We start from the raw sequence: 23,789 nt of genomic DNA on the forward strand, positions 1-23,789 counted from the left end.
GAATTCAGAAAAAACCAGAGAATCTGCCCAAGGTCATAAATACAGGGAGCTTTAGGATGGGGAGTCCAACCCTTTACAGGTGGTCTCCAGCCTGGGGACAGGGTCTTCCTGAGGCTGAGGCAGCTGCTTTCCCCTTTTCCCCACTAGATGGGGTCCTTATCCCTACCTGCCTCTTCTGCCTGGGCCGGGAGCCCAGCTGAGGCTGTCTGGGAGGAGCCTGCTCACTCACAGGGCCCCATCCACAGCCAGCTGGGGGTGGAAGCCACGGAGGCCTGCCAGTCCTGGCGAGGGCACTGTGTGCCCGGGAAGCCTGGCCCACACCCAGGGCTAAGACAAGGGGCCCATTCAGTGCCCCCTGCCCCACCCCCAAGCAGCCACCCGGATCCAGCCCGCAGAGGGGACACACTGGGAAGCTGGGGGTGGATCCTGCACAATCACTAAAGGCTTCATTGTTTCCCTGTCCCCCCCCACCACCACCACCTCCAGCACGTGGGTTGACGGCCCCCTCCACCCTCCCTCCCTCTGTCTTGCCTTGCCTGCCCCTTCCCAGGACCTGGCAGGCCACTGGCTCCCTTTCCAACATCTCTTTTGACCACTCTGAGCCACATTGAACCTCCCCAGTTTGGGCAAGATCTTCTGGGAAGCCTATAGCCTTAGTCCCTTTCCCACAGTAGAAATTGCTGGTGCAGGCTCCCAGTCTGGACACAAGCAATGAGATGCCAACTTCCAGATTCAAGTTTCTTCAGATTTTTTTATTATAATTATTATTTTAATAACAACCTGAATCCCAGAACTTCCAGATATTGTCCATACTCCCTCCCCTGGGCAGAGAAGAGGGGACACTTCCAGGGAACAAGGTGAGGATGGGGTGTCTGCCAGGAAGCCTCCAATTCCCTCAAGCCATCTACTGCTCGGGATCCCAGAACACTGATACCTAGGGAGGGAGCAGAGCGCTCCATCTAACACCCCATCCTGAGGCCCTCCCTCCTCCATCAAGGCCCAAGGATGCCGCAGCCCAATCCCTGGGCACAATGGGGAGATGGAGGAAGGGTCAGGGAACAGGCTAATTCTGAGCCTTCAACTCCCATCCCCAGGGATCAGGGGGAATTAAAGCTGCATAGGAAGAGGGGGCAGGCAGCTGGCACAAGGCCTGGCAGCTGTGGCAGCCCCCAAAGGCACATTGTGAGGGAAGGGAGGCTCAGATGGAGGGCCCATTGGGTGCAGGGGGCCCAAGCCTTGGGACCCCTGAGGAGGGCAGCTGGGCCAGCTGCTCTGGGCTGGCCAGGGCACGCAGCAGGCCGTTCTCCTGCTCCAGTGCAGCATTCCGCTCAGCCAGGTCCCGGATCTGCTCCTTCAGCACCTCTACCTCCTCTCGGACCGCAAACATGAGGTGGGACTTCACCAGGTCCTGGGGGACAAGCAAAGCATCAGGGGTCCCAGGCCACCCCAGCCTCATTGCCTGCCCAGTACATTGAAGGGCTGGGTGTGAGAAATTACCCTGCTTCCAGATAATGAGGGACCACTGGGGAAGAAGCAAAGCAAAGGAGGGCTGGGGGGAAAGCAGAGAAAGAGGCCAGATGGAGACAAGGTCAGAGCTCAAAGACAGAGATGAGGGCCAGCAGTAGGACCAGAGACCAAGGGAAGTCAAAGGTTCAGGTGGAGACTAGAGGGGGTGGAGGGCCCAAGGGAACCCAGCTGGGAGCGGGTGGAGGAGCTAGGAATCAGTGTTCCCTAATAATGAGGACAGGAGGGGTGGAGCTGCAGGCCAGCTAACAGAGGCAGGACCTGGGCATCAGCACATGAGCAGGAACCTCCTGGGGCCAAGATGGTTTCTCTTACCATGGCTTGTTCGATCTTGTTGTCAATGCCAACCAGGCTTCCGGAGCCACTGGAGAGAGACACAGGGAGATGAGAGGTGAGGAAGAGGAGAAGATGCCAAGCCAGGTGTCTGGACACCACAGCCAGCTGCCTTCCAGGTGTTTCTCAGAGCAGGCTCTGGCCTCCAGAAGCCCCGTTGCTGCAGTCTCCCACCCACACCCTAGCCTGTACCTGTGACAGTAGAGAATCAGGGAGAGGAGGGTTTTGTCCATCCCCCGGCGGGGTGAGGGTCTCTGCCCAGGCCCCCCTAGGCCCCGGTGGGGTGGGGGTCCAGATGCCCCTCGGATGGGGGATGCTCCCCTAGGGGAGCAAGGAGAAGAGACACAGCCCCTTTTCCGGGGAGGCCCCGGAGCCATCCCTACCACTCGGGTCTCAAATGATGACACCAGAGACTTGACAGAGACTCCTGGCTGGGCCATCCCCAAGGGGCAAGGGTCCCCAGGCCTCCCTCAGAGGGAGAGGGCTGTATCAGTACTGCCTGGGGGGCTCAAAGCCCCCCGGGGCAGAGCGGGGTCTGGCTGGTGCCAGGCAGACAGAGAGAAGACAGTGCCCAGGGGGTGCTGGTCTGAAAGATATACACCCCCCCCCCCCCGGGGCAAAGCCTGGCTGCTATTGGCTCCTCAGGGACACGGGGAACCCCCTCCCACTGGCTTCATGGTGGGCGGGAATTCCCAGACTCAGTCAGTGCCAGTGTCCCCTTCTCACCCTGGCACCAATCCCAGAGCTGAGGGGAGGGAGCTTGGCTGAGGGAAGTCAGCTGGTGGGCCTGGTCTAGGGAGGGGCTGTGGGTGCCGGAGGGGTGTAAAGGTTGGGGGAGATCCTGGCCCTGGGGGGCCTCTCCCCATCTCTGACTCCATTCTGCCCCCTCTGGTCCACTACTGGCCACCCTCAAGGCCTCAGCTCCTCTCAGCTGGGATGGGGGTGGAAGGTGAGAAATGTTTGATATGCTTGTGGTCTTCCTAGGAGTAAACAACTCTCTCTCCAACATAAAGCTTACATCATTGGTAACCCCTGGTGCCTGGCTAGAGGGTCCCTCACCTCCCATGGTGAGGGCCAGGAGGAATGGGAAAGGTTACCATGGCAACGGAACAGACCCCAGGGCCCTAAAAAACAAGTAGAGCCTCTGGTCCTGGGTCTGGGGTCTGCAGTCTTGAAGGAGCAAGGGCTTGAGGAGAGATGGGAAGGTGAAACTGAAGGTGGGACACTGGAAATAGGAACAGAGGCTTTTTAAAGACCCCTGGGAGAAGAGAACAGGGAGGGGAGAGCAGGTCTGACTGCAGTTTGTTAAGTGACCACCAGAGGTCGGCACAGGCCTGGCACAACGGTCCCCGGGGCCAGGCTCTGGGTCCCAGAACCAAACTCCCTCAAGTCAGTCTCTTGGAGGCCCAGAGCCTGAACCATCCTTTGCACCCTCGCCAGTATTCTCTAAGGCTCATTCTCCCCACCACTCAGGCCCTAGGTTTCTGTGTCATCCCATGGCTCATGACCCACCCCTGTCCAGTTTCTGCTTCAGCTGCCTTAGCCCCAAGGCCAGCCCTCCAGCTGTGCCCCTGTGCTGCATGATCACCAGTCTTGTCCTCCTGCCCCTAGCTTCCCCTCTCAGAGTAGGTGGCCTCAACATGCTGCATCCTGTGCCCCTGTGCTCAATTGTCAAACCCTCTCTCCTGGTTGTCAGTTCCAACTTGCTTTCCTAGAGCGGGGGAGATCAGCACTCATTTCAAGGTGACCCTTGAATGAGGCCCTGCAGCCAGGAAGGGAGCACGAGGGAGCTGGGAATTTTCCATTTCCTATCCTAGCTCTGGGTGCGGAAGGCACTGACAGGTAGGTAACCAAGGAGGTGGCCAGGCCTGAGAGAGCAGCACAGGGTGGGCTGGGGGAAGGACACCTGGAACTCCTGGAACTGGAGGAGAGAGGACAAGTTTAAGAGTACAGGGCAGGCAGGCTGGTCAGCTGGAGAGTCAAAGCAGCTTTCAAGCTATTTCAATCTGAGATACCTGGGTGGAGACTGGGTCACCACAGAACCTTCCTTGTAAACAGACACACAGAGACCAAAGAGGGGCAGATTCATAGGACTAGGAACCCTGACCTTCCTTGGCGGACGCTTGGGTAAAGATGCCAAGTAAGTTTTTCGTTCTTGCCAGAAATAAAGGAATACTACAATAATAAACATTTGTTGGCTGATAGATGACTATCTCGGGTTTGTCTAGTGCTGGAAGGTTTTCGACAGCACTTTCCACAGTCACATCCTAACATTAACACTTCAAGGGACCAAGACTCTGGCTGGCAACCCAAGCCCTCACTTTGAGAACCCCAAGTGAGGGGCAGCAGGCACTGTGCTGGAATTCCTGGGCAGAGTCAGAAGCCAGAAGCTTGGGGTTGGCTGGGTGAGATCAGGTTTCACCACAAGCCCAAAAGGCAACTTTGTGTGAATTAGAACAAAATATCCTCTTCTTCAAGACACTTATTGCCATCTTCCAGAAAGCTGTCATGATTTCAAGTGTCAACAGTGACTTCAAATGTGTGTGGCGCCACCTGGAGTTGTGCAGGACACAATGTGCTCAATAGGGGACTCTGGGTCTGCAGGACTCTTGAGTCCTGGGGCAAGGACAGCCTTAGAGTTGGTCTTCCTTTTTGAAGCTCAAATGAAACAGCCTCGAAATGAGGATCAGATGAAGCAGGACATCTGGGAGAGGAGAAGGTTCTGATCCTGGGGACAAGGGCCAGCCCTGCTCCCTCACTGTGTTCTGAGGAGCCCCCAGGGGCTGGGCCTGGGGCCAATAAAATGGCATCCGGCTGCCCTGTCTACACTCCCTCCCGGATCTATGGTGTCTTTGGGGTGGGGCCAGGCCAGGAGGGGGGAGGATGGCTCCTTGCCCAGCTTGGGAGAACTGTCCCTGCCTCTGTCCTGGAGAGAAAGGGCATCCTAGTGATGGCTGCCTCCTCTTCTCTTCTCTGGGGAACACAGGCATCCAGTTGGAAAGTGGAGAGAATGTGGTTTTGGTGTCAGACCCAGGCTCTGATTGCAGTCCTGCCACTTACTAGCTGGGTGACCTTGGGCAAGTTGCTAAAACCTTCCTCCTCTGAGTCTCATTTCTTTAAGTGGGTATCATGGAGTTGCTTTTAGCATTATGTGACATAAAATGTAGCACCCGACCCAAAGGAGACACTGGATATAAATGTACCGTTTCTTTCCTGAGTTCCTGGAATTCAGTCCTTATAATGCTTGGATCCCCAATGCTGGCCATTCATCCATCCATCCACCCACTCAACTCATCCACCCATCCATCTATCCAATTACACAAGTACTAACTTCAAGGCCCTGTTGAGGGCTTGAAGGTTCTTGCAACTCAGGGGCACTTGAGCAGTCTGAATTCACCAGGGACCCTCTGTTCTCCCACCCTCAGACTCTGGAATTGGTCAGGCATTCTCAACTCCCCATCTGGGATCCAGGCACTTAACACCCCAATCCATTTTCCCTCTCAAAAGGAAGGTTTCATGCTACTCGGACTCTGTTCTCCTGCCAGCTTCCGGCACACCAAAGAGGTGAGGTGGGGGCTGTACACCTCATTCCAGGGGGCCAAAGTGGTGGCCCAACCCAAACTCGCTGGCCCAGCAGGGTGGGGCACAAGGGGCTGGGCTGGGCCAGAGCCCCAGAGGCTTGCAGTGGAGCAGGGTAAAGTGGAAACTAGGAGCTGGACCAGTCAGACTGGGGTGTGTGGAGGGGATGGGACATTGGGAGGAGGGAAGCTGGGAGGGGACAAGCCAAAAGAATACAACTGAAGAGGCTTCTGGAGGCAGAATTCTCTAAGGGAAAGCTGGAGGCTGGGCTCTGAAATCAACAAGGGTGGAGGAGGGAAAGGGAGCCCTAATGCCAGGTTACTTTCCAAAGGGGAGGAGGAGAGGGTGGGAAGAGCTGAGAATAGCAGCAATGGGGGCAGGTGACTCTCCAGGCCCTGGCTGACCTCACACCTCACACATTCCTGAGAGCCAGAGCTCAGATGGGAGCCCAGACAGGGCCCTGCCCACACGGGCTCTGTCCCTCATGTTCCCCCCATGGCCTCCATTCCATCTACCAGCTCCCGGCCACCCCTTCTTTCTTCTTTGGCCCCCAGCTCTCCCAAGGCCTCAGGCCTTTTTGTTTGGTTAGACTCAGTCCCTGATTCTGGGTGTTGGTCTCACACAAGGGAAGAGGAAGAATGATCCCCCAGCACCCACTCACTCATTGATAAGCTCCGCCCTTAGTTTTTTCCCCTCCCAAACCGGAAGTCCCTCCCCAAAAAGCCTCAAACAGGAAGTCCCACTCCTCCCTCCAAAATAAAAGTTACTACTCCCTAGCCCTTCTCCTGGGTTCCTATCAGTCTTCGGCCAGAAGGGAGCAGCCTGGCTATCTGACTCGAAATTTTGTTCCTCCCTTTTCAGCTTGCTGACATTCCGATGTTGAAACCTGGCCCTCAAAACAGGAAATTCTGCCCACCGTGCCACTGAACTGAACCAGACATTCTCCCCCAAAGGGCAAACCCCAGCAGATTTGCTCTCCTGTGCTTTCCCTGAGCACCACAGCCATCCTCTCCGTGGCTTTGGCTTGGCCAAGGGGAGGACTCAACCACAGGGTGTTCCTAGCACAGAGAACAGAACCTTAGGAGCATGCTTTCTTGGTACTAGAGGTCCTAGGACCCTAAAGTAGTCTTTACCACTAAAGACAGGAATTCCGTTCCCCTCTGTGGGGAGAGAGAAAGATGGAAACTGGGAGGAGACTGCCTCCCTATTCTCATCTCCAGTACATTTGCCAGTGAAATTCTTAGGGGTGGCCAGATGATCACTAAATATGCAAGAGCTCTGGAACTTGACAATGACGCCCCTCAAACTCTAAAAAGTACTATGATGGACAATCTTAAGCCAGGGAGTCCCACCCAGATCTCTCCAGTGAGGGAGTGGTCCCAAATCAACTTTGCCCAGTGTGTTATGCCCAGGCATGGTTTCTCTGTTTAAAATGTCCCCTTCAAATTTAACTTAGGTGAAGGACACCTATCAGACAATTTCATATGGATATTCCAGTGCTGGGTTTGGAGGCGGAGTCCACCTACCTATCATCATCGCTGTCCAGCTGACCACTGATGGCCAGCATGGATCGGGCCAGGCTTAGGCTCTGGGCTGCTGCTGCTCCAAAGGGGTCTGGAGACTTGTGAACCAGACTGGCATCAGGGAAGAAGTAGAGGGCCGGGGAGCTGGGGCGAGAGTCGAATGGGGGCACCTGAAGGCAGAGAAGTAGGAACTATTACATAAAGCGAGAGAAAGAAACCAACCACTTTACAACTTGCCTCCCTCTCCACCCACTCCCCCTTTCTTCCAGACCCAGGAGTCCTGCTCTTGCAGCCCCTTTCTTCCCCCATCCTAGGAAAAGCAATGGGTAGGCAGGTACTAGAGGCAAGGAATCAGTGTCCATCCTGAGGACAGTGAGTAGTTTATAAAAGGTGGCTCACAAGGGATCAGAGAGGGGCTCTGATCTGCACACCAGCACCCTGCCGCCAGCTGAACCTGGATCGCTAATCAGAGGCTAATCAGAGAGTGTCTACCTTCTGTCACATAGCTTCTTAGAGCAACTTAAATTCACTTCCTCAGAGAGGAATTTCCCCATCATTGGACTAGTAAATTCCACTTAACTTTTTTTTTGGTTTCTTTTATAACACCTAACATTACCTGAAATTAAAGTATTTTTGCCTCTCCACTGCTAAAAGGTAAGCTCCAGAGGGCAGAGCTTAGTTTGTTCAATAGCTATTTGTAGAATGAATGAATCCTCAGAAACTGGTCCTCACCCTCCCACCCTGCTCTCCCCCCACTGTACCCATTCAAGCCTCTCCTCTCAAACTTTTCAGGACTCAGGTAAAGTTCTGCTCCTGCTTTCTGGCCCTGGGGTAGGGGGTAAGGGAGCGAGATGCAGACATGGGGGAGGGGGCGGAGCCTGGGCGTAGACAGCCCAACAGTCACTGGGGGAGGCTGCAAAAGGGCGGGGGCCACAGGAACAAGCCGCCTCTGTGAGGCCCCAGGAGGCCCCAGCTTCTCGGAAAAGCCAAGAACAGAGAGTCCAGGGTGGTTAGGCAGAACGGAGGAAGGGGGCCCAGGTGATGTCCTGGCCCCTGTTAAAGGCAACTGAGAGAGAAGAGGCATGGGGGAGTGCAGAAGGAAGACTAACTTTGGGGCAGGGAAGCAGCAACACAGATGCCCACACACAGGAAGGGATCAAGACCTGAGAAAAGAAAAGGGGGCTGGGGGCACTGAGAAGAGAGGGGCAGGGTCTGCAGGCTCAAGGAAAGCTCTGGCATGGCTTAAGGATAGAGAAAGCAGAGGCTGGGGGCAGAGGGGCTGGCTTTGGAAGAGTGTGTGGGGAATGAGGAAGGGGTAAGTAAAGCATCTTCTCCCCTGGGGTAGGAACTGAATGAAAGAGCTCAAGAAAAGTAGGGGGTGGTGGTGGCATGAGAGATGTGAGCTTGAGGCCAAGAGGGAGTGGGGGGAGCCGGTCCTGACTGGTCCTGACAGGGCCCAGACATCCAGTCTCAGGTTATTTTTATACTGTGGTTTGTGCCCAAGGCCAGGAAGGGGAAAAGTTCCCATCCCCACACTCCCTGCCTTTCCTCCTGCAGCCCAAGGTGTTATTTTCTCCTCCAGGACAGATACATCCAACCCCCAATCCCTGGCTGCCTACCCTCCACCCCAGAGACCCAGGCATCCTGCCCCCCAGCCCAGACTTGTTCCTCTTTTGGAGACAGGAAGCAGAAAGAGCAAAGGATTTAACTCTTTCTCTGCTGCTTCCTGCCTCTCTCCCACTCCATAGTGGCCAGCCCCAGTTACTGATCCTGGAGAGGCCCAGGCAGAGGGAACTGAGACAGACCACAAACCAGCAAGCCCCCCATCCTTGTAATCGGTCTCCACCATCACCCAATTCCTCAATTTCTCTGACTAATCTGGCTTGGGACAAAGCTAGAAAGGGGCTGGGATGGTAGCTAGCTAGTAAGAAGAAGGAAGACCCCCACCTTGGGAATGAGGCTGCAAAGGAGAGACAGCAAAATGCCTACTTTTTGCCCCTCCCCCCCCAACCCTGGCAGCTCCTTTCCCAGAGGCCCAAACACCCAGCCCTGCCTGGGGCCTCCACCCTCAATACCTGAACGGTGAGACCAAGACAGAAGGCGAAGGGCGCATCTCTGTGATGTGATGGAGAGATGGGACTGGCTATATGGAGATGAAATTTGGGCCAAAGACAACAAATGAAAGGCCAAAGAGAAAGAAAGGTACAGGATGAGGGAAAGAGGGAGTCTGAGAGAGAAAACAAAGGTTGTGTGAGGAGTAGAAAAGGAACTCCAAATGAGATGGCAGGAAGAAAAAAGAGGGGCTATCTGATCTGACAGATACATGATGATGGAGTGGGGAGAGGTCAGTATGGAGGTGGAGTCCAAGGCCAAGCACCACCCCTCAGGTGTCTCCCCCGACCCTGGAACCCAGCTCTTACCTGCCCCATCTCCTCTGGAGCAACCAACTCCATCCTCAGCCGCAGGGCTCCATCCTTAGTTCGGGACAGTGGAGGAGTCCCAGCTGCTGAGACCCCTGCCTCCACTTCCATCCTCAGTGAGGACAGGGGCGTGGCGGCCCGGGATGTGCCCACGCTGCTATCCCCAGCCCCAGGCTCTGGGGGGCGCTGCTGGGGTGGGGAAGCTGACAGAGGGGGTGTTTCCACCTTGGCCTTGCCAGGCACTGCCAGATGGCCCAGCCCTCCAGTGAAGGAGCGGGCCTGAGGTCCAGGGGAGGTGGGAGGTGGGAGAAGCCAGGAGGTTGGACCCTGAGACAGGCCTGGCTGTGGGATAGGAGCGCCCAGGCCCAAGCTGGCCAGCTCCAACCTGGAATCCAAAGATCTGCCCCCAGTGCCCCCTGAGGCCCCTCGAATCCCCTCCAGGAGCCGACCAAAGCTAGGGGGCTCCAGGTCTCTCTCGTAAACATCCACACACGTCCAACGGCCACGGCGATAAGGCTCTCCCAGGCCCTGTGGCAGCTTCACCACCCGGAAACGGGAGGCAGGGGCTCCAGGTGGCGGGGAGCCATTGCGGGGGGTGCCCTTGCCCCCTGGCTCGGGGTTGGGCTCCCCGTTGGGCAGGCGGGGTGGGGGTCCAGTGGGGACCGGCAAGGCAGGGGAATCTGGACCTCCAGGGCTCCCGGGGCCCTCATAGTCCGTGGTGACGCTGGTGATTTGGAAACTACTCTTCTTCTTGCCCCCACTCATGGTCCCTGGGGCTCAGGATAGGGCCAAAGTGGGCGGGGGACAGGGCAGTAGTGGCTCTTCGAAGGGGCTCAGGCACCCCTGGAACAGGGGAGCCACATGGTGGGGACATCAGGGCCCCTGGGGACGTCTGGGTCCGACATGGCGAGAGGGCCTTGCAGGAACTGGGGGTGCCTGGGTGGTAAAGGGAGAACAGGGTAGGGGAGGCGGTGAAAAGGGGGAGCAGGGGCAGGTTTTTCCTGCTGCTGTCGCTGTCGAACTCCAGAGCTGAGTTTGCAAACTGGAAAAAGAGAGAGAGAGTGTGTGTGTGTGTGAGAAAGCAGTGGGCAGGCCACCTCCGGGTCTTCCTCTCAGGGGAGCAGAATGGGGGAGGAAGGGGAAACCACTAGAGACAAAGAGACAGACAGAGGTGACAGAGACCAGAGAATTGAGTACAGTGAGAGAGGGCACACGGAGCAGGAAGAGGCAGCCCAGACCCAAAGTTGGGCATTTCTCGCCTGGTATTCAAACTCAGGGAACTCCAAGTCGTCCCAAGAGCAAAGGGCTCCAGGGCCTTGGTGAACAGGGGTGAAGCAGCTCCTCGGCCTGGCCCGGCTGCCCGGGAGGCCTCTGCTGGTCCTCAAGGCCCCGCGCACCCCAGCTCCCCCATCCGTGGGGCAGGCCCTGCCCGCCGCCCCAGCGCCCCGCCCAACCCAGCGCCTTACCTCTCGGCCTCCGCCAACAAGCTGGGCCGGGGGTCCCGGCCGCCTAAGATGTCGGGCTGCCCTTTCCCTGGGGCCTCTTGGCCCCAGCAGCGCGGGGAGTCCAGGCGGCGATCAGAGGCTGTCCACTCCTCTTCGGGGGCTGCACCTCACCCCGCAAGGCATCTCCGTGGAAAGTTTGCGCTCCGGAAAAGAAGGAACCCCCGCCTCCTTGGTGGAGCCCAAGCGCGGCCTCTGAAGCCCCAAGTGTCTCTGGGCTGATGCGGGAGGGGGCGGCTCAGCCCCCTGATCCTCCAGGTGGAGCCACTTCGGTGGTCGGAGCGAGTGGGTCTCCCAAGTCTTCTTCCGCGCGGCACCAATGAGCCTTTCGGGTGCTCAGCTCCTTTTGGTTGTGTCTCACTGTCTCCCTCTTTCTGGGCTGTTGACAACCCCCACACCAGGAAGTCCTGCCTCCTCGGGCCTGCTGACTGCTCCTCTCCTCCTCCTTCTTCCCCTCTTCCTCCGCCCTCTCTCCCTCCTGGGGCGCCCGGCCAGCAGGCGCGGGGCCAGGCCTGCCACCGCCGCTGCTGGTGTGCAGCAGCAGTTGCCGCTGCCGCTGCTGCTCCTGGGGCCCCACCAAGCTCCCTTAACCCCACACCTGCTGGGCCCAAACCCAGCTTTTCCTCGTAGGGAGAGGCTGTGGAGGGCGGAGAGAAAGGGGAGGAGCCTGCAGGAAGGCCAGGGATTCCCTTACTTGTAGGCACTTGCTGCCATTGGCCTGCAGACACACTGGAGTGGGAAGAAACTGATCAGGAGCTCTGCTGGTACCTGCCACCCCCTAAACACCCGGGTAAATGTTATGATGCTGCTGGTGCTGTTATTGTTATATCTTCACTGGTTTTCACAGTCACTGTATGAGGAAGGTATTGTTATTCTCTCCTGTCCCATCCTATTTTAAAAAATGGATTATTATGACAATTTTTTTTTTCTATCCTCACCCGAGGATATTTTTCCATTTTTTTTTTTTTTGTACAGATAGAGTGGGAGGGAGAGAGAGGAAGGGAGAGAGAGAGAGAAACATCGAAGTGAAGGGACACATCGAGTGGCTGCCACCCGCACTACCAACCAGGGCCGGGGACAAACTGCAACCGAAGTACGTGCCCTTAGCGGGAACCGAACCCGGGTCTCTCCGGACCGCAGGCCGACGCTGTAACCGCTGAGCCAAACTGGCCAGGGCTATTATGACAATTTTTTTTTTTAATTTTTATTTTTTTATCCTCACCGGAGGACATTTTTCCATTTTTTGTTCAGGTAGAGTGGAAGGGAGAGAGAGGAACAGAGAGAGAGAGAGACATCGATGTGAAAGGAACACATCGAGTGGCTGCCACCCGCACAACCGACCAGGGCCGGGGACAAACCGCAACCGAGGTACATGCCCTTAGCGGGAACCGAACCCAGGTCTCTCAGGACCGCAGGCCGACTCTCTAACTGCTGAGCCAAACCGGCCAGGGCTATTATGACAATTTTTTTAAACGTCCCAAAGTAGCCCTGGCTGGTATGGCTCACTGAGTGTGGCTTCAGCCCCTGCATCAAAGGGTTCCGGGTTCGATTCCCCATCAAGGAAACTACCTGGGTTGCAGGTTCTATCTCCCGCCCCAGGCCCCAGTGGAGGGGCGCATGGGGGAGGCAACTAATTGATGTGTTTCTCACACAACAATGTTTCTCTCTCTCTTAAAAAAAAAAAAGCCCCAAAGTAGAGAGAATGGTATAAAGGACTCCCAGGTACCCAGCATGCAGTTTCACCAATTATTAATTCATAGCCAGTCTTGTTTCATCCATACCCTCGAGTTGTACTGTGCTGGATTATTTGAACCAAATCCCAGACATCATATTATTCCCCTTCTTAGATGTGGAAATGGAGACTCAGGAGGTTCAGAAAGGGTATCAGTAGTAGAGCTGAGACATTCCACACACTCAGATGTGTCCTTGCCTGGCCCCCATATAGAAAAATGACATCATATATGTACACACAATCACGCACACAAATGCACCTGAGGATGAAGTGCTAGCATGGACCCCTGTCCCACCTCACACATGTCCCACTTCTCCCATCCCATCCCTTGCTCCCTATAGAGAATCCACACACACTTTTTTTTTATCCTCACCTGAGGACATTTTTCCATTTTTTGTTCAGGTTTAGTGGGAGGGAGAGAGGACAAGAGAGAAACATCGACGTGAAAGGGACACATCGAGTGGTTGCCACCCGCACGACCCAACCAGGACCAGGGACTAACTGCAACCGAGGTACGCGCCCTTAGCCGGAACCAAACCCCGGTTTCTCTGGACCACAGGCCGTCGCTCCAAACACTGAGCCAAATCAGCCAGGGCACACACACACTTTTTAAGGGCCAACCATGTGCTTGGTATGAAAGAATAAACCTCCAACTGCCATTGTCTCTTTTTTTGGCACCCCAATCAACATTCTAAGAGGAATTATTTTAGCAAAAGCCACCTCTGCCTTCACTCCTAGGTTCAAAAAGAAACTAATTCTAATTAATTTTGATCAAATGGAACTATTCTCGAGTATATTAAAAATTCCTCATATTTGTTCTCTTCACATAATTATCTGGTAGATTCCCAAACAGCCTTGGGCAGAGATGGGGTGGATTTTGAGTTCCAATTTTTCTGCTAAGGAAACTGAGGTTCAGGGGCATTCAGTTATTTGCCCAAGGCCTCAGAGCTAGGTAGGTGGCAATGGGACTAGCACTGGGCTGTCTGACATCCCTCCTTCCTCAGCTTTAGCTCATGTAAATTTTTAACCAATATTTAGGATTAGGCAAAAATGAAATGATGCAAAGCCCCTTGTATCCCCATGTTTACACATGTATCATTTATCTCTTTGTTAAAATGCATCTGCAGTCCTGCCTCTCTCCCTTCATAGCCAGGTTCTGAGACCTCCCAACTCTTTAAGTCCAACAGCCAACCCCTCCCCCCTAATTCTCTCCTTCTGGCAATATTCAAAACACATTCCTGCTGCTACACCCCCAGATTCTTTCTACAAATCTGACTAGTTACAGACTACTCAAAACCCATCTTTAGACTCACCCGTCCCACCACCTCAGACCCTCAGTATCATCTTGGACTCCTCTGAGTCTACAGTCCCTGAGAGGGTATTGGTCTCTGCAGAAATGTTTGTTGAATCAGCCAATAAAAACTCATTTACACTAAGGTGTAAAAGTGAAAAAATTGTTGTGTTGTAATGTGTTACCTCTCTTGGGGGCATTTATAATAGCCCTTTAATGTATAGGCCCCTTTACATTTGTATTCATTGCTTTACTGCCCCAACATTATTGAGGTAGGTGTGAGATGAGACATCTCTCAGAAAGGTTGTGCCATTTGCTCAAAGCCACACAGCACTTCTACAAAGACTGCCATATAAAGTAACATTCACATGTTCCAGGGATTAGGGTGTGTATATCTTTTGGGGGTCCATTTTTCAGCCAGTTAAGGGTAGAACTGAGGTAGAACTGAGCTAACCTGAGCCAAAGGGAATTCCAAGGGAGGAATTTCTCATGGAGCTGATGAGAAAGGTGATGGCGGAAGGAGGCGAGGTCGCATTCCTGAGCGGCCATGGAGACGGAACCGGGCCTTGACCAAGGTGGCCATAGTCAGAGACCTATCCCGAGCGCTCAGGTCCTAGCGGGCTCCGCCCGCCGAGTCAAAGGTTACGAGGAAGATGGCTTAGGCCGCGGGAGCCGACAGGCGGAAGACTGAGCTCAGAAGGTGAAACAAGGTCCAGGCGCCTGGGAGGCTGGAGGGCTAGACGACCAGCACCAAGCGAGCCAGCACGAAGCCCTCCCGGCACCTGGGGGGCGGCGGGAAGATGGCGTGCAGCCAGTGGCGCACGCCCCCTGCTGGGCAGAGACGCCGAAGGTCCCGCTCCGGACTCAGAGCCCTTCGGCCCAGAAAGCGACCCCCCCTGCCGGCCTCGTCGCCTCACTGCACTCCGGGCTCCGCAGCCGCAGACTCACCCCGGCCCGAAGCGGGGTGCGCAGCTGGGAAGCGCCTGGCGCACATGGGACGCGCGCGGTTGCAAGCCCCCGGCTGCCGCTGGGGGGCATCACTGCACGCTGCGCCCTGTTTCACTCCGCGGGGACCTTGGTCACCGAAAGGAGCACGGCCCGGCCGGGCAACGGGCGAGAGACAGCGAGGAGCGGACGCCCCACAGCGGGGCCTGGCTGGCCCCACGACCCTTCTCCGAGTCCCCCCGCGGACTCCGTGGCCCCCCTACTTCCCACCCCAGCTAGGCGGCCGCTCCCCTCCATCCTTGGAGGGTGTGGAAGGGTGGGTTTGGGGCCGGGGGCGGGTCTGGGGGCGGACCCGGAGGCGGGGTTGTCTCTGCGGCAGGACCCAGCTCAGCTTCCCCCCCGGTCTCTCTGTCTCTCCTCCTCCCTCCTCCGGCTCGGGCGGAGCCCGGCATGGGGGGGCCGGCGCCCGGCTGGCCAGGTACGGTGATGTAGGAATTGGGGAGGCTTGGTGCGGGGAGGTGGAATGGGGGAAATCAGGGGCAGGGAGGATTGGCGGGGCTAGAGACGGAGAAACCCAGGATAGCAGGACAAGGGGAAGGGGAGGGGTGCCCCTGAACCTGGGGCCCTTGGATGGAGACGAGGATGAAGCCGGCCAGGTTTGGAACCGACAGGGAAGGGAGAGGACAGCAGTGAGGAGGGGCGCCTGGGAGGAGAGGTGAGGCTGAGGCGCAGGAGAGTGTGTTTGGGGGAAGGGAAACCAGGCAGGTATGGAGGCCGCAGCTTAAAAGGTAGCTACGGGGCCAGACTGAAGACGCTGGGGTGGGATTGAGGGGCGGGGACTGGAAGAAGGTAGCCGAGAGCCTCCTAGGTGCTAAAGGAAGAAAAAGGTTATTGGGCCATCAGTGAGGGAAGCGGAGACCATCGCTGAGGAGCTAGGGCGCAGTATGAGGGGTGGACCGAGGCCAGGGCCCAGGCGAAGAACTGGAAGGGAGAACGGCAGGGGATGGAGATATTTGGATGATAGTATTGTAGATGCCCAGCTCAGAGTGTCCCTACCCTTTCTCCAGCATCCCAGCTCTCATGAAACCTCCCAGCCTCAGGGCCAAAGATGGGGTGGGGAATCTGACTGTCTCCCCCTTCCCCTGTGGGGTGTAATGTACGCAAGTAGGCCCGGGCATAACTCCTTGTCTGTAGCAATGTCCAGTTCTGTGCAGCCTATTTGTGTGTGTGTTTGTCTGGAGGTCTGTGTGTGCTGTGGGTGTGTCGAATGTTTATGTCTGTGTGTGTCTGACTGTTTCTAGGTTGTGTTTACCTATGCTGATCTGTGTGTCTGGTCCTCTGTTAGTAGATATGGGTCTATGGCCCCATGGATTGTGTGTCTGAATGTGTGTTTGTGGGGCCTGTTTGGTGGATCAGGATGTATTTACAGGATGAGAATCTCTGTCGATCTGATCTCTCTAGAGTGTGTATTTGTGGCTCTGAACACCTTTGTCAGGATGTGTGACAAATGCCCATCTATGTCTATCTGTCTGTGGGTCCTTAGAGGTGGTGTTGGGTTTTTTGTGTTCCTCCATCTGTTTTCTCTCTCTGAGGACTGGAGTCATGTCTCTGTTTCTCTCTCTCTCTCTCTCTCTCTCTCTCTCTCTCATTCCTGGCCCGCACCCACCCCACATCTTTCTTTTTTCCTTCCCATCCCCCTACCAAGTGGATCCGGGACCCAGGGAGGGCCACCCTCCGGGCCTGGTGGCGCTAAGCAGGGCCCCCCAGCCCCCACCTCCTGTCTCACGACATGAACCTCCTCTACCGAAAAACCAAGCTGGAGTGGAGGCAGCACAAGGAGGAGGAGGCCAAGAGGAGGTAAGGCTGCGTCCTGGAATGCCCCCTCACCTGCCTACTTCTGCCTCTGCCTGTCTGAACCACATCCCTTCTGCCCTTCCTGGGTCCAACAGCCTGGTCATCAGTCTGATCTCAGAGTCTGTACAGAATTGCTGGAAAGGCACATACCTTGTCCCCACCCTGCTCCTGGCTCTAACCCCTGTCCTGCCCTTTTAGGGGATCCAGTTTAGGAGCACCCTGTTGGTTCTTCCCCATTCCCAGGAGCCAAGTCACTCCTTCCTAACTCACCTCTGACCTGTGGTCTTCTCTCAATTTGGAGCTGGCTCTTGACTCCCTGTCATCTGACCTTGGAAGGGGCAGGCCATGCTGCCCTCACAATCCAGGGATGGGGTCATTTGAGGGGCACCAGAGAAGATTTATTTGGTACCCTCTCAGCCTCTGCTGGGGGAGGTGAGTGACCAAGTAGTAGGGCTGTGTGTGTGTGTGTGAGATGAGGGACATGTAGGCCCTGCAGAAGAGCAAGGGCTTGCTCTTTCTCCTTGCCATCCCTGGGATCTGGGGCCTGGCCTCTCTCATCTGGCTGTCTTCTCTTCACTCCCATTGACGACACAGCCTCTTGGAGCCTGAGTCAGAGCCATCTCCCTGCTCCCTCCTTCCTCCTCACAACTGGAGTTTAATTCTTGTTGTTAATTAGATTAATAAGAGCTATCACCACAGCGATCTCTCCCTAATGAAGGGTTAGTAGACAGGGCCTTAATGAAAGCCCACCCCACAGTTCTCCCCTCTTTCCTACCCTCCGCTCCCCACCCTTTACTCACCCAGAAGATCAGGGGACAGTGAAAGGGAATGGGGGTGAGCCTGGGAGGGTGACAGAGAAAGGATAGCACTGAGGAGAGAGAAAGAAAGAAAAGGGGTAAGGGGGTGCTCCTGGGGAGGCTGCTCTGGTGATGTGATGGTACAGCCTGAGTACAGGAGAGGAGGTACGTTGTGGTGTGGCCACTGAGGCTGCACATGGGCAAGGCCAGAGGCTAGGTGTGGGCCAGTGTGAGTGAAAAGGAGCAGAGCTGTGGTGTGTGAGCCAGGCAGGGCTGTGCTGCCTGGGTTTGCATCTCTCTGCCAATGGTATGAAGCCGTCCACATGTGTGCTCTGTGCTGGATATGCCCAAGCTGGGATTGGCCAGCTCTAGAATGCTCCCCTGTGCACATACTCACCCCTTCTCTCATCCCATTTTTAAAGTCCAGAAATTCTGCCAGAAGCTTCTAGTTTAGTGCCCTGGACCTTCAGGCTTCCCCCATCCCCACCCCGTCCCCCTTTTTCCTCCCTGGGACACCACAGGTTGCAAACCCCAACATCTACTCCATTTTGACCTTCTCTCCCCAGCTCCAGTAAGGAGGTGGCTCCTACAGGCTCAGTAGGGCCCGGGGCTGGCCCAGGGCCTGGGGTCCGTGTGCGGGACATCACCTCTCTGCGCCGCTCCCTCAGGATGGGCTTCATGACAATGCCCGCCTCCCAGGAGCACACTCCCCACCCCTGCCGCAGCGCCATGGCCCCACGCTCCCTCTCCTGCCACTCGGTGGGCAGCATGGACAGTGTGGGTAGTGGGCCTGGGGGAGGCGGTGGGGGTCTCACTGAGGACAGCAGCACACGAAGACCCCCGGCCAAGCCTCGGAGACACCCCAGCACCAAACTCAGCATGGCAGGGTCTGGGGCAGAGACGCCTCCTAGCAAGAAGGCAGGTGAGATACCCCCAACCCTCCCAGAGGGAGCAGGAACTGAGAGGATCCATTCCAGGCCAGGGGAGGCCTGCTGGGAGGGTTCATTCAGGGAAGAACCGAGGAAGTGGAAGATTTCATTCTCAGAGAGATGGGGAGGGGCAGGTTCCTTTATGGAAGGGCTTGAGATGAATTATTTAAGGACAGGGGAAGCTTCCTGAAAAGTTTAATCTTGGGAAAGGGGTGCCATGTCCTTGGAAGTACACGAAGGTGGGAGAGAATTTAGGGTGGGAGCTTCAGATTCTGAAGAGTTCCCCTGTGGGGTGTAATGTAAAAAGACTGAGGGCTGACTTGTAGTAGGAACCCACTGGAGCTATAAATTGAGGGATGTAGGCAAAATGAAGAGGCAGCTGGGTCCTTGTAGATGGGTCAAGAGGTCAGAAAGGGTCTCCTCATTCCCTTCCCCAGTTTATTTGTTTCTTTCCCATTTTTCCCAGGCTCACAGAAGCCAGCCCCAGAGGGCCGGGAATCTAGCCGGAAGGTTCCTCCACAGAAGCCCAGGCGAAGTCCCAACACTCAGCTCTCTGTCTCCTTTGATGAGTCCTGTCCCCCAGCCCCCTCTACTCGAGGGGGGATCCTGCCCCTTCAGCGCCTCAATAGAGGGTCCTGCATCACTGGGGACCCTGAGGTGGGTTCCCAAGAAGAAGAGCCAGTGTATATTGAGATGGTGGGGGACGTCTTCAGGGGAGGAGGGAGAAGTGGAGGGGGCCTGACTGGGCCCCCTCATGGGAGTGGGGGCCCGACCCCTCCAGCTGGCACTGACTCAGACTCAGAAGAGAGTGAGGCCATATATGAGGAGATGAAATATCCGCTGCTCGAGGAGGCAGGGGAAGGCCGGGCCAATGGAGCCCCTCTGCTGACTGCTACCTCCTTGCCACACCAGCCTCATGCCCTCCAGCCCCACACCCACCATCGTCCAGCCTCAGCCCTTCCAAGCCGCAGGGATGGGACACCCACCAAGACCACTCCTTGTGAAATCCCCCCACCCTTCCCTAACCTCCTCCAACATCGTCCTCCACTTCTGGCCTTCCCCCAAGCCAAGTCTGCTTCCCGAACCCCTGGCGATGGGGTCTCGAGGCTACCAGTCCTCTGCCACTCCAAGGAGCCCGTGGGCTCCACCCCAGCTCCCCAAGTGCCTGCCCGAGAGCGAGAGCGGGAGACGCCTCCCCTACCACCTCCGCCTCCTGCTGCCAACTTGCTGCTGCTGGGACCCTCGGGCCGGGCCCGGAGCCACTCAACACCGCTGCCACCCCAGGGCTCTGGCCAGCCTCGGGGAGAGCGGGAGCTCCCCAATTCCCACAGCATGATCTGCCCCAAGGCGGCAGGGGCGCCGGCAGCCCCTCCTGCCCAGGCCACCTTGCTTCCCGGACCCCCCAAGGACAAGGCAGTGTCTTATACCATGGTGTACTCAGCAGTCAAGGTGACCACCCACTCCGTCCTGCCAGCTGGGCCTCCCTTGGGTGCTGGGGAGCCAAAGACAGAGAAGGAGATCTCAGTCCTCCATGGGATGCTGTGCACCAGCTCAAGGCCCCCTGTACCTGGGAAGTCCAGTCCCCACAGCGGAGCCATGGGCACAGCAGCTGGGGTTCTCCACCACCGGGGCTGCCTGGCCTCCCCACACAGCCTTCCGGACCCAACTGCAGGCCCCCTGACCCCTCTCTGGACTTACCCAGCCTCAACAGCTGGGCTTAAGAGACCCCCTGCCTATGAAAGCCTCAAGGCTGGGGGGGTGCTGAATAAGGGCTGTGGAATGGGAGGCCCATCCCCCATGGTCAAGATCCAGCTGCAAGAGCAAGGGACGGATGGGGGTGCCTTTGCCAGTATCTCCTGTGCCCACGTCATCGCCAGTGCAGGGACACCAGAAGAGGAAGAAGAGGAGATGGGTGCCGCAACATTTGGGGCAGGCTGGGCTCTGCAACGGAAGGTCCTGTATGGAGGGAGGAAGGCAAAAGAGCTGGACAGTGAGTGAAAGGAAGATCGGGAGGGGTGGGGATGTCCATGGTGATTTAGGGGAGGCCTTGGAAAAGTTATTTGGAAGCCATGGCCCATTGTCCTGAACTGGGAAGAGTTCTGGGAGACCAGAGGGATGGGGTATGCAGGACTAAAGGAGTGGGGTTCTTAAGTGTGTGCTGAAGGGCAGGAATATCTGGGCTAGGGAGGTGGAAGCTGGCCCCCAGAGCAGCCACCTCGTTCTGCCCCATTCCGCTGTACTCCCTGCCCCTCCCTTTGCTGGGCTGCAGGGGTGTGTGTGAGAGTGTGTGCATACTAGGAGCTAAACACAGCTGCCTCCCAGCTGTTACCATGGCAACTCATCCAGACCAGGGAGAGGAGAGGGAGGCCCCTGCTGTTGCCTGGCAACGCAATGCTCTGCCAGGCCCACTCAGAGATGAGCTTAGTTCACAGCCCTTCCTCCAACAATTCCTACCCCCACCCCCCACCCCCACACACTTTCTGGCTCAGGATTTAGGATTCCTCCCCCTCCTGGAGATAGGGCCCCTGGTCTGTTTCCAGGGGTGGCCATTCTACCCCTATCTGGGGCTGGAGGGGCTCAGAAGCTAAAGCTGGGATAGGGTAGACTCCTCTGCCAGAGAAAAGGGTTTGGAAGCAGTAAACATCTATGATCTCAGCCCAGGGATGGTACCAATGATTGCAATGGAAGGTAGCAGTGCTGGGGTCCCTCCTGTGTGAATGTGCTGGAGGAGTGTGAAGTAGGGCCCCTCCCTTCCCAGCTGTGACCTGCAAAGGGGCAGTTACTTCTGGTCCACCCATGCTGTGGTGTGTGGAGCTGGGGAAATAGCAAGACCCCTTCCACATACAGGCACTGAGTTCTTGTCATCCCAGCAGAGGTTGAGGACAATGCCCGGGCCTGGAATGGCAGTGCTGAGGGTCCAGTCAAGGTGGAGCGTGAGGACAGGGGTCCTGTGACATCAGGGATCCCAGTGAGGAGCCAGGGGGCAGAGGGCCTGCTGGCCAGGATCCACCATGGAGGGGACCGAGGAGGGAGTCGTTCGGCGCTGCCCACACCCTGCCAGACCTTTCCGGCCTGCCACCGAAATGGAGGTGACACCTGGCCCTGGCACACTGTACACTGATGGGGTGGGCTGGGGGGAATTGTCCAGGGGCTTACACCCTAATACCACATCTACATTCCCTTTATACCTCTGATGGGGCAGGGGGCAGCGGGGAAGGGGCTGTCCTCAGGAAACTTGGGGGTGGGAGACCTGAAGTCCCCTTCCCTCACTTTTTCCTCCTCAGACTTCACTGGAGGTTACCGCCTGGGGCGCTCTGCCTCCACCTCTGGAGTCCGGCAGGCCGCGCTCCACAACCCCCGGCCCTGCAGTCAGCCCCGGGATGTCCCAAGCCAGGTGAGGAGGAATATTAGTTTGGGTTTTATTTGTGAAGGAACACATAGAGAAGGCCAGAATGTGGAAAGAAAGGCATGAGGTCAGACTGGGGCCTGGCACAGACTTATAGGGTCCTGGTAGAGGCCTGGGTTGGGGGGAGTCTGGGAAGGGTCCTGGAAAGAGGCTACTTATGATGGGCAAGCCAGACAGGGCCACAACTGGCAGACAGTGCACCTTTGTGCATTATGAAAAGGCTCCCCTCTGGGGGGGCCACTGGGAAAATGCATCCTAGTAGGAAGACAAGTTTTTAAAAGGTGCCCCTTCCTCAGGGTGAGACAGGCCCAGCCTGGCACCAGGGCGCATAACTGGGTAAAGGGTGCAAGGGCTGTATTTCTGTTCCCATCGGTGCCCCCAGCCAAGGGGAGAGGACAGGGTCAAGAGAGCACTTGTTTCTGGGAGAAGACACTAGTCTCCATGATGGGGACAGGGCCCCGTCACTCGGGTCCTTGACCCTCATTCTTCCTTTCTCCCCCTGTCCCGCCGGCGGCGGGGAGGAAGGGCCACAGACCCACCCTTCACTGCCGCTGCCTCTGCCCTTGCCGCCCCAGCCTGCCCGAGAGCGGGATGGCAAGCTGCTGGAGGTGATCGAGCGCAAACGCTGCGTGTGCAAGGAGATCAAGGCGCGCCACCGCCCGGACCGGGGCCTCTGCAAGCAGGAGAGCATGCCCATCCTCCCCAGCTGGAGGCGGGGGCCGGAGCCCCGAAAGTCCGGCACCCCGCCTTGCCGCCGGCAGCATACTGTCCTCTGGGACACTGCCATTTGAGGAGGGCGGGAGGCCCGGGCACCAGGACTGGGGAGCAGAGCGGGGCTCTCCAAGAGACTTGCCTTGAAAGAGGGACACTTGAAGGATCAGGTGAGAGAGAGCCAGGAAGAACCCCTGCCCTCCATCCTAACCCCCGGAGACGGGGAGTCTGCAAGGCCCATTGGGGTTGGGGCACTAGCAGCACCCCAGAAATTTGGAGGAGGATTTGCTTGGAGCTGGGAGTGAGGTCCTCGCTGCTCTCCCCACTGAGCATGGTAGACCCCTCCTGAGAGGGCAGAGGCCAAGCCAGAGGTTAGCATGGGGGTGGAGGGAAGGGTTGGGGAGGAAGAGGGATGGGTCAATTGAAGAAGAGGACTAGAGAATGAGAGGTGAAGGAGCTCTTATAGAGTCGGGAATTGGGGAGGGCATATTTATTTTATTTATTTTAGTCTAGAGGGCAATTTTGGGCCCTCTGACCTACTCCTGAACAGGGAGTGGGGAGTCATGAGCAATGAAAAGGAACCAAGTTTGCACTCCCCACAAAGCCTAAAGGCACACTATCTACGCCTGCCCCAAAGCTAGGGATTGGTCTGGAGGGCAGCAGTCTCATTTACAGTATTTACAAGTTGCCAGAATTTGGTAGTGAATGTGGCCTGCTTTGAAACAGGCATCTTATTTAGCTCTGGAGTGAGGATCTGGCACCAGGGATGGGTGGGATGATGGGGAAGGAGGGACATTTGAGCGGGTGGGGGGAGGGCAGGGTATTTATTTAAATTTTAAAAAATCAGAAGAGATGTCAGGAATTTTTTTTTAATTCCTTTCTTTCAGAATAATATATTAAAAGACTAATGATCCTAGAACTGGCTTCTTAAATTTCAGTGTGCTCTGCCTTTCTTACATTTGTTTCCTTTTCCCTCTGACCCTTGGTTTATGGGAGTTGAAGGTTGTGCAGGGAGGGTTGAGAGTCTGTGGCAACTGAGACGAGTGGAGTTTGAGGTTAAGTGTTTAGGAATACCACCATGCAGTGACCCAACAAGTATTTATGGAGCATCTGACGTGTGCTTGACAATGTGCCAATGCAGAAGGAATATTCAAACTAAAGCTTGTCCTCAAGCAGCTATAATCTACCCAGGGAGATGAACTACCTGAGCTGACACTAGACATTGCTCCAGGAGTAAGAGAGG

General features: G+C 56.5%; 2 protein-coding genes across 2 annotated transcripts; one reads left to right on the forward strand and one right to left on the reverse strand.

Annotated features, from left to right (window-relative positions):
• Window positions 1–527: 527 nt before the first annotated feature.
• TSC22D4 (TSC22 domain family member 4) lies at window positions 528–11,416 on the reverse strand. The gene is made up of 5 exons (XM_036279643.1): window positions 10,846–11,416; window positions 9,380–10,421; window positions 6,963–7,129; window positions 1,840–1,888; window positions 528–1,408 (listed from the first exon to the last, which is right to left on the reverse strand). The coding sequence occupies exons 2-5, from the start codon at window positions 10,142–10,144 to the stop codon at window positions 1,199–1,201; spliced, it is 1,191 nt and encodes a 396-aa protein (XP_036135536.1). The 5' UTR covers window positions 10,145–10,421; window positions 10,846–11,416; the 3' UTR covers window positions 528–1,198.
• A 5,190-nt stretch (window positions 11,417–16,606) lies between these two features.
• On the forward strand, window positions 16,607–22,923 carry NYAP1 (neuronal tyrosine phosphorylated phosphoinositide-3-kinase adaptor 1). Its single transcript, XM_036279942.1, has 6 exons — window positions 16,607–16,706; window positions 18,067–18,422; window positions 18,896–20,419; window positions 21,303–21,518; window positions 21,714–21,823; window positions 22,369–22,923. The coding sequence occupies exons 1-6, from the start codon at window positions 16,639–16,641 to the stop codon at window positions 22,624–22,626; spliced, it is 2,532 nt and encodes an 843-aa protein (XP_036135835.1). The 5' UTR covers window positions 16,607–16,638; the 3' UTR covers window positions 22,627–22,923.
• The last annotated feature ends 866 nt before the right edge of the window (window positions 22,924–23,789 follow it).

The sequence above is a fragment of the Molossus molossus genome, unplaced genomic scaffold (genome assembly GCF_014108415.1).
Source record: "Molossus molossus isolate mMolMol1 unplaced genomic scaffold, mMolMol1.p scaffold_m16_p_3, whole genome shotgun sequence".
Lineage (NCBI taxonomy): Eukaryota > Metazoa > Chordata > Mammalia > Chiroptera > Molossidae > Molossus > Molossus molossus.

Excerpts from the sequence above, each read along its gene's own strand:
- TSC22D4 (XM_036279643.1), bottom strand. The coding sequence starts at position 10,144 with ATGAGTGGGGGCAAGAAGAAGAGTAGTTTCCAAATCACCAGCGTCACC. Across the intron at positions 7,130-9,379 it reads CTCCAGAGGAGATGGGGCAG|GTGCCCCCATTCGACTCTCG; the intron begins GTAAGAGCTGGG and ends CTCTGCCTTCAG. Across the intron at positions 1,409-1,839 it reads ACAAGATCGAACAAGCCATG|GACCTGGTGAAGTCCCACCT; the intron begins GTAAGAGAAACC and ends CTTGTCCCCCAG.
- NYAP1 (XM_036279942.1), top strand. The coding sequence starts at position 16,639 with ATGAACCTCCTCTACCGAAAAACCAAGCTGGAGTGGAGGCAGCACAAG. Across the intron at positions 21,519-21,713 it reads GGCCTGCCACCGAAATGGAG|ACTTCACTGGAGGTTACCGC; the intron begins GTGACACCTGGC and ends TTTCCTCCTCAG. Across the intron at positions 21,824-22,368 it reads CCCGGGATGTCCCAAGCCAG|ACCCACCCTTCACTGCCGCT; the intron begins GTGAGGAGGAAT and ends GAAGGGCCACAG.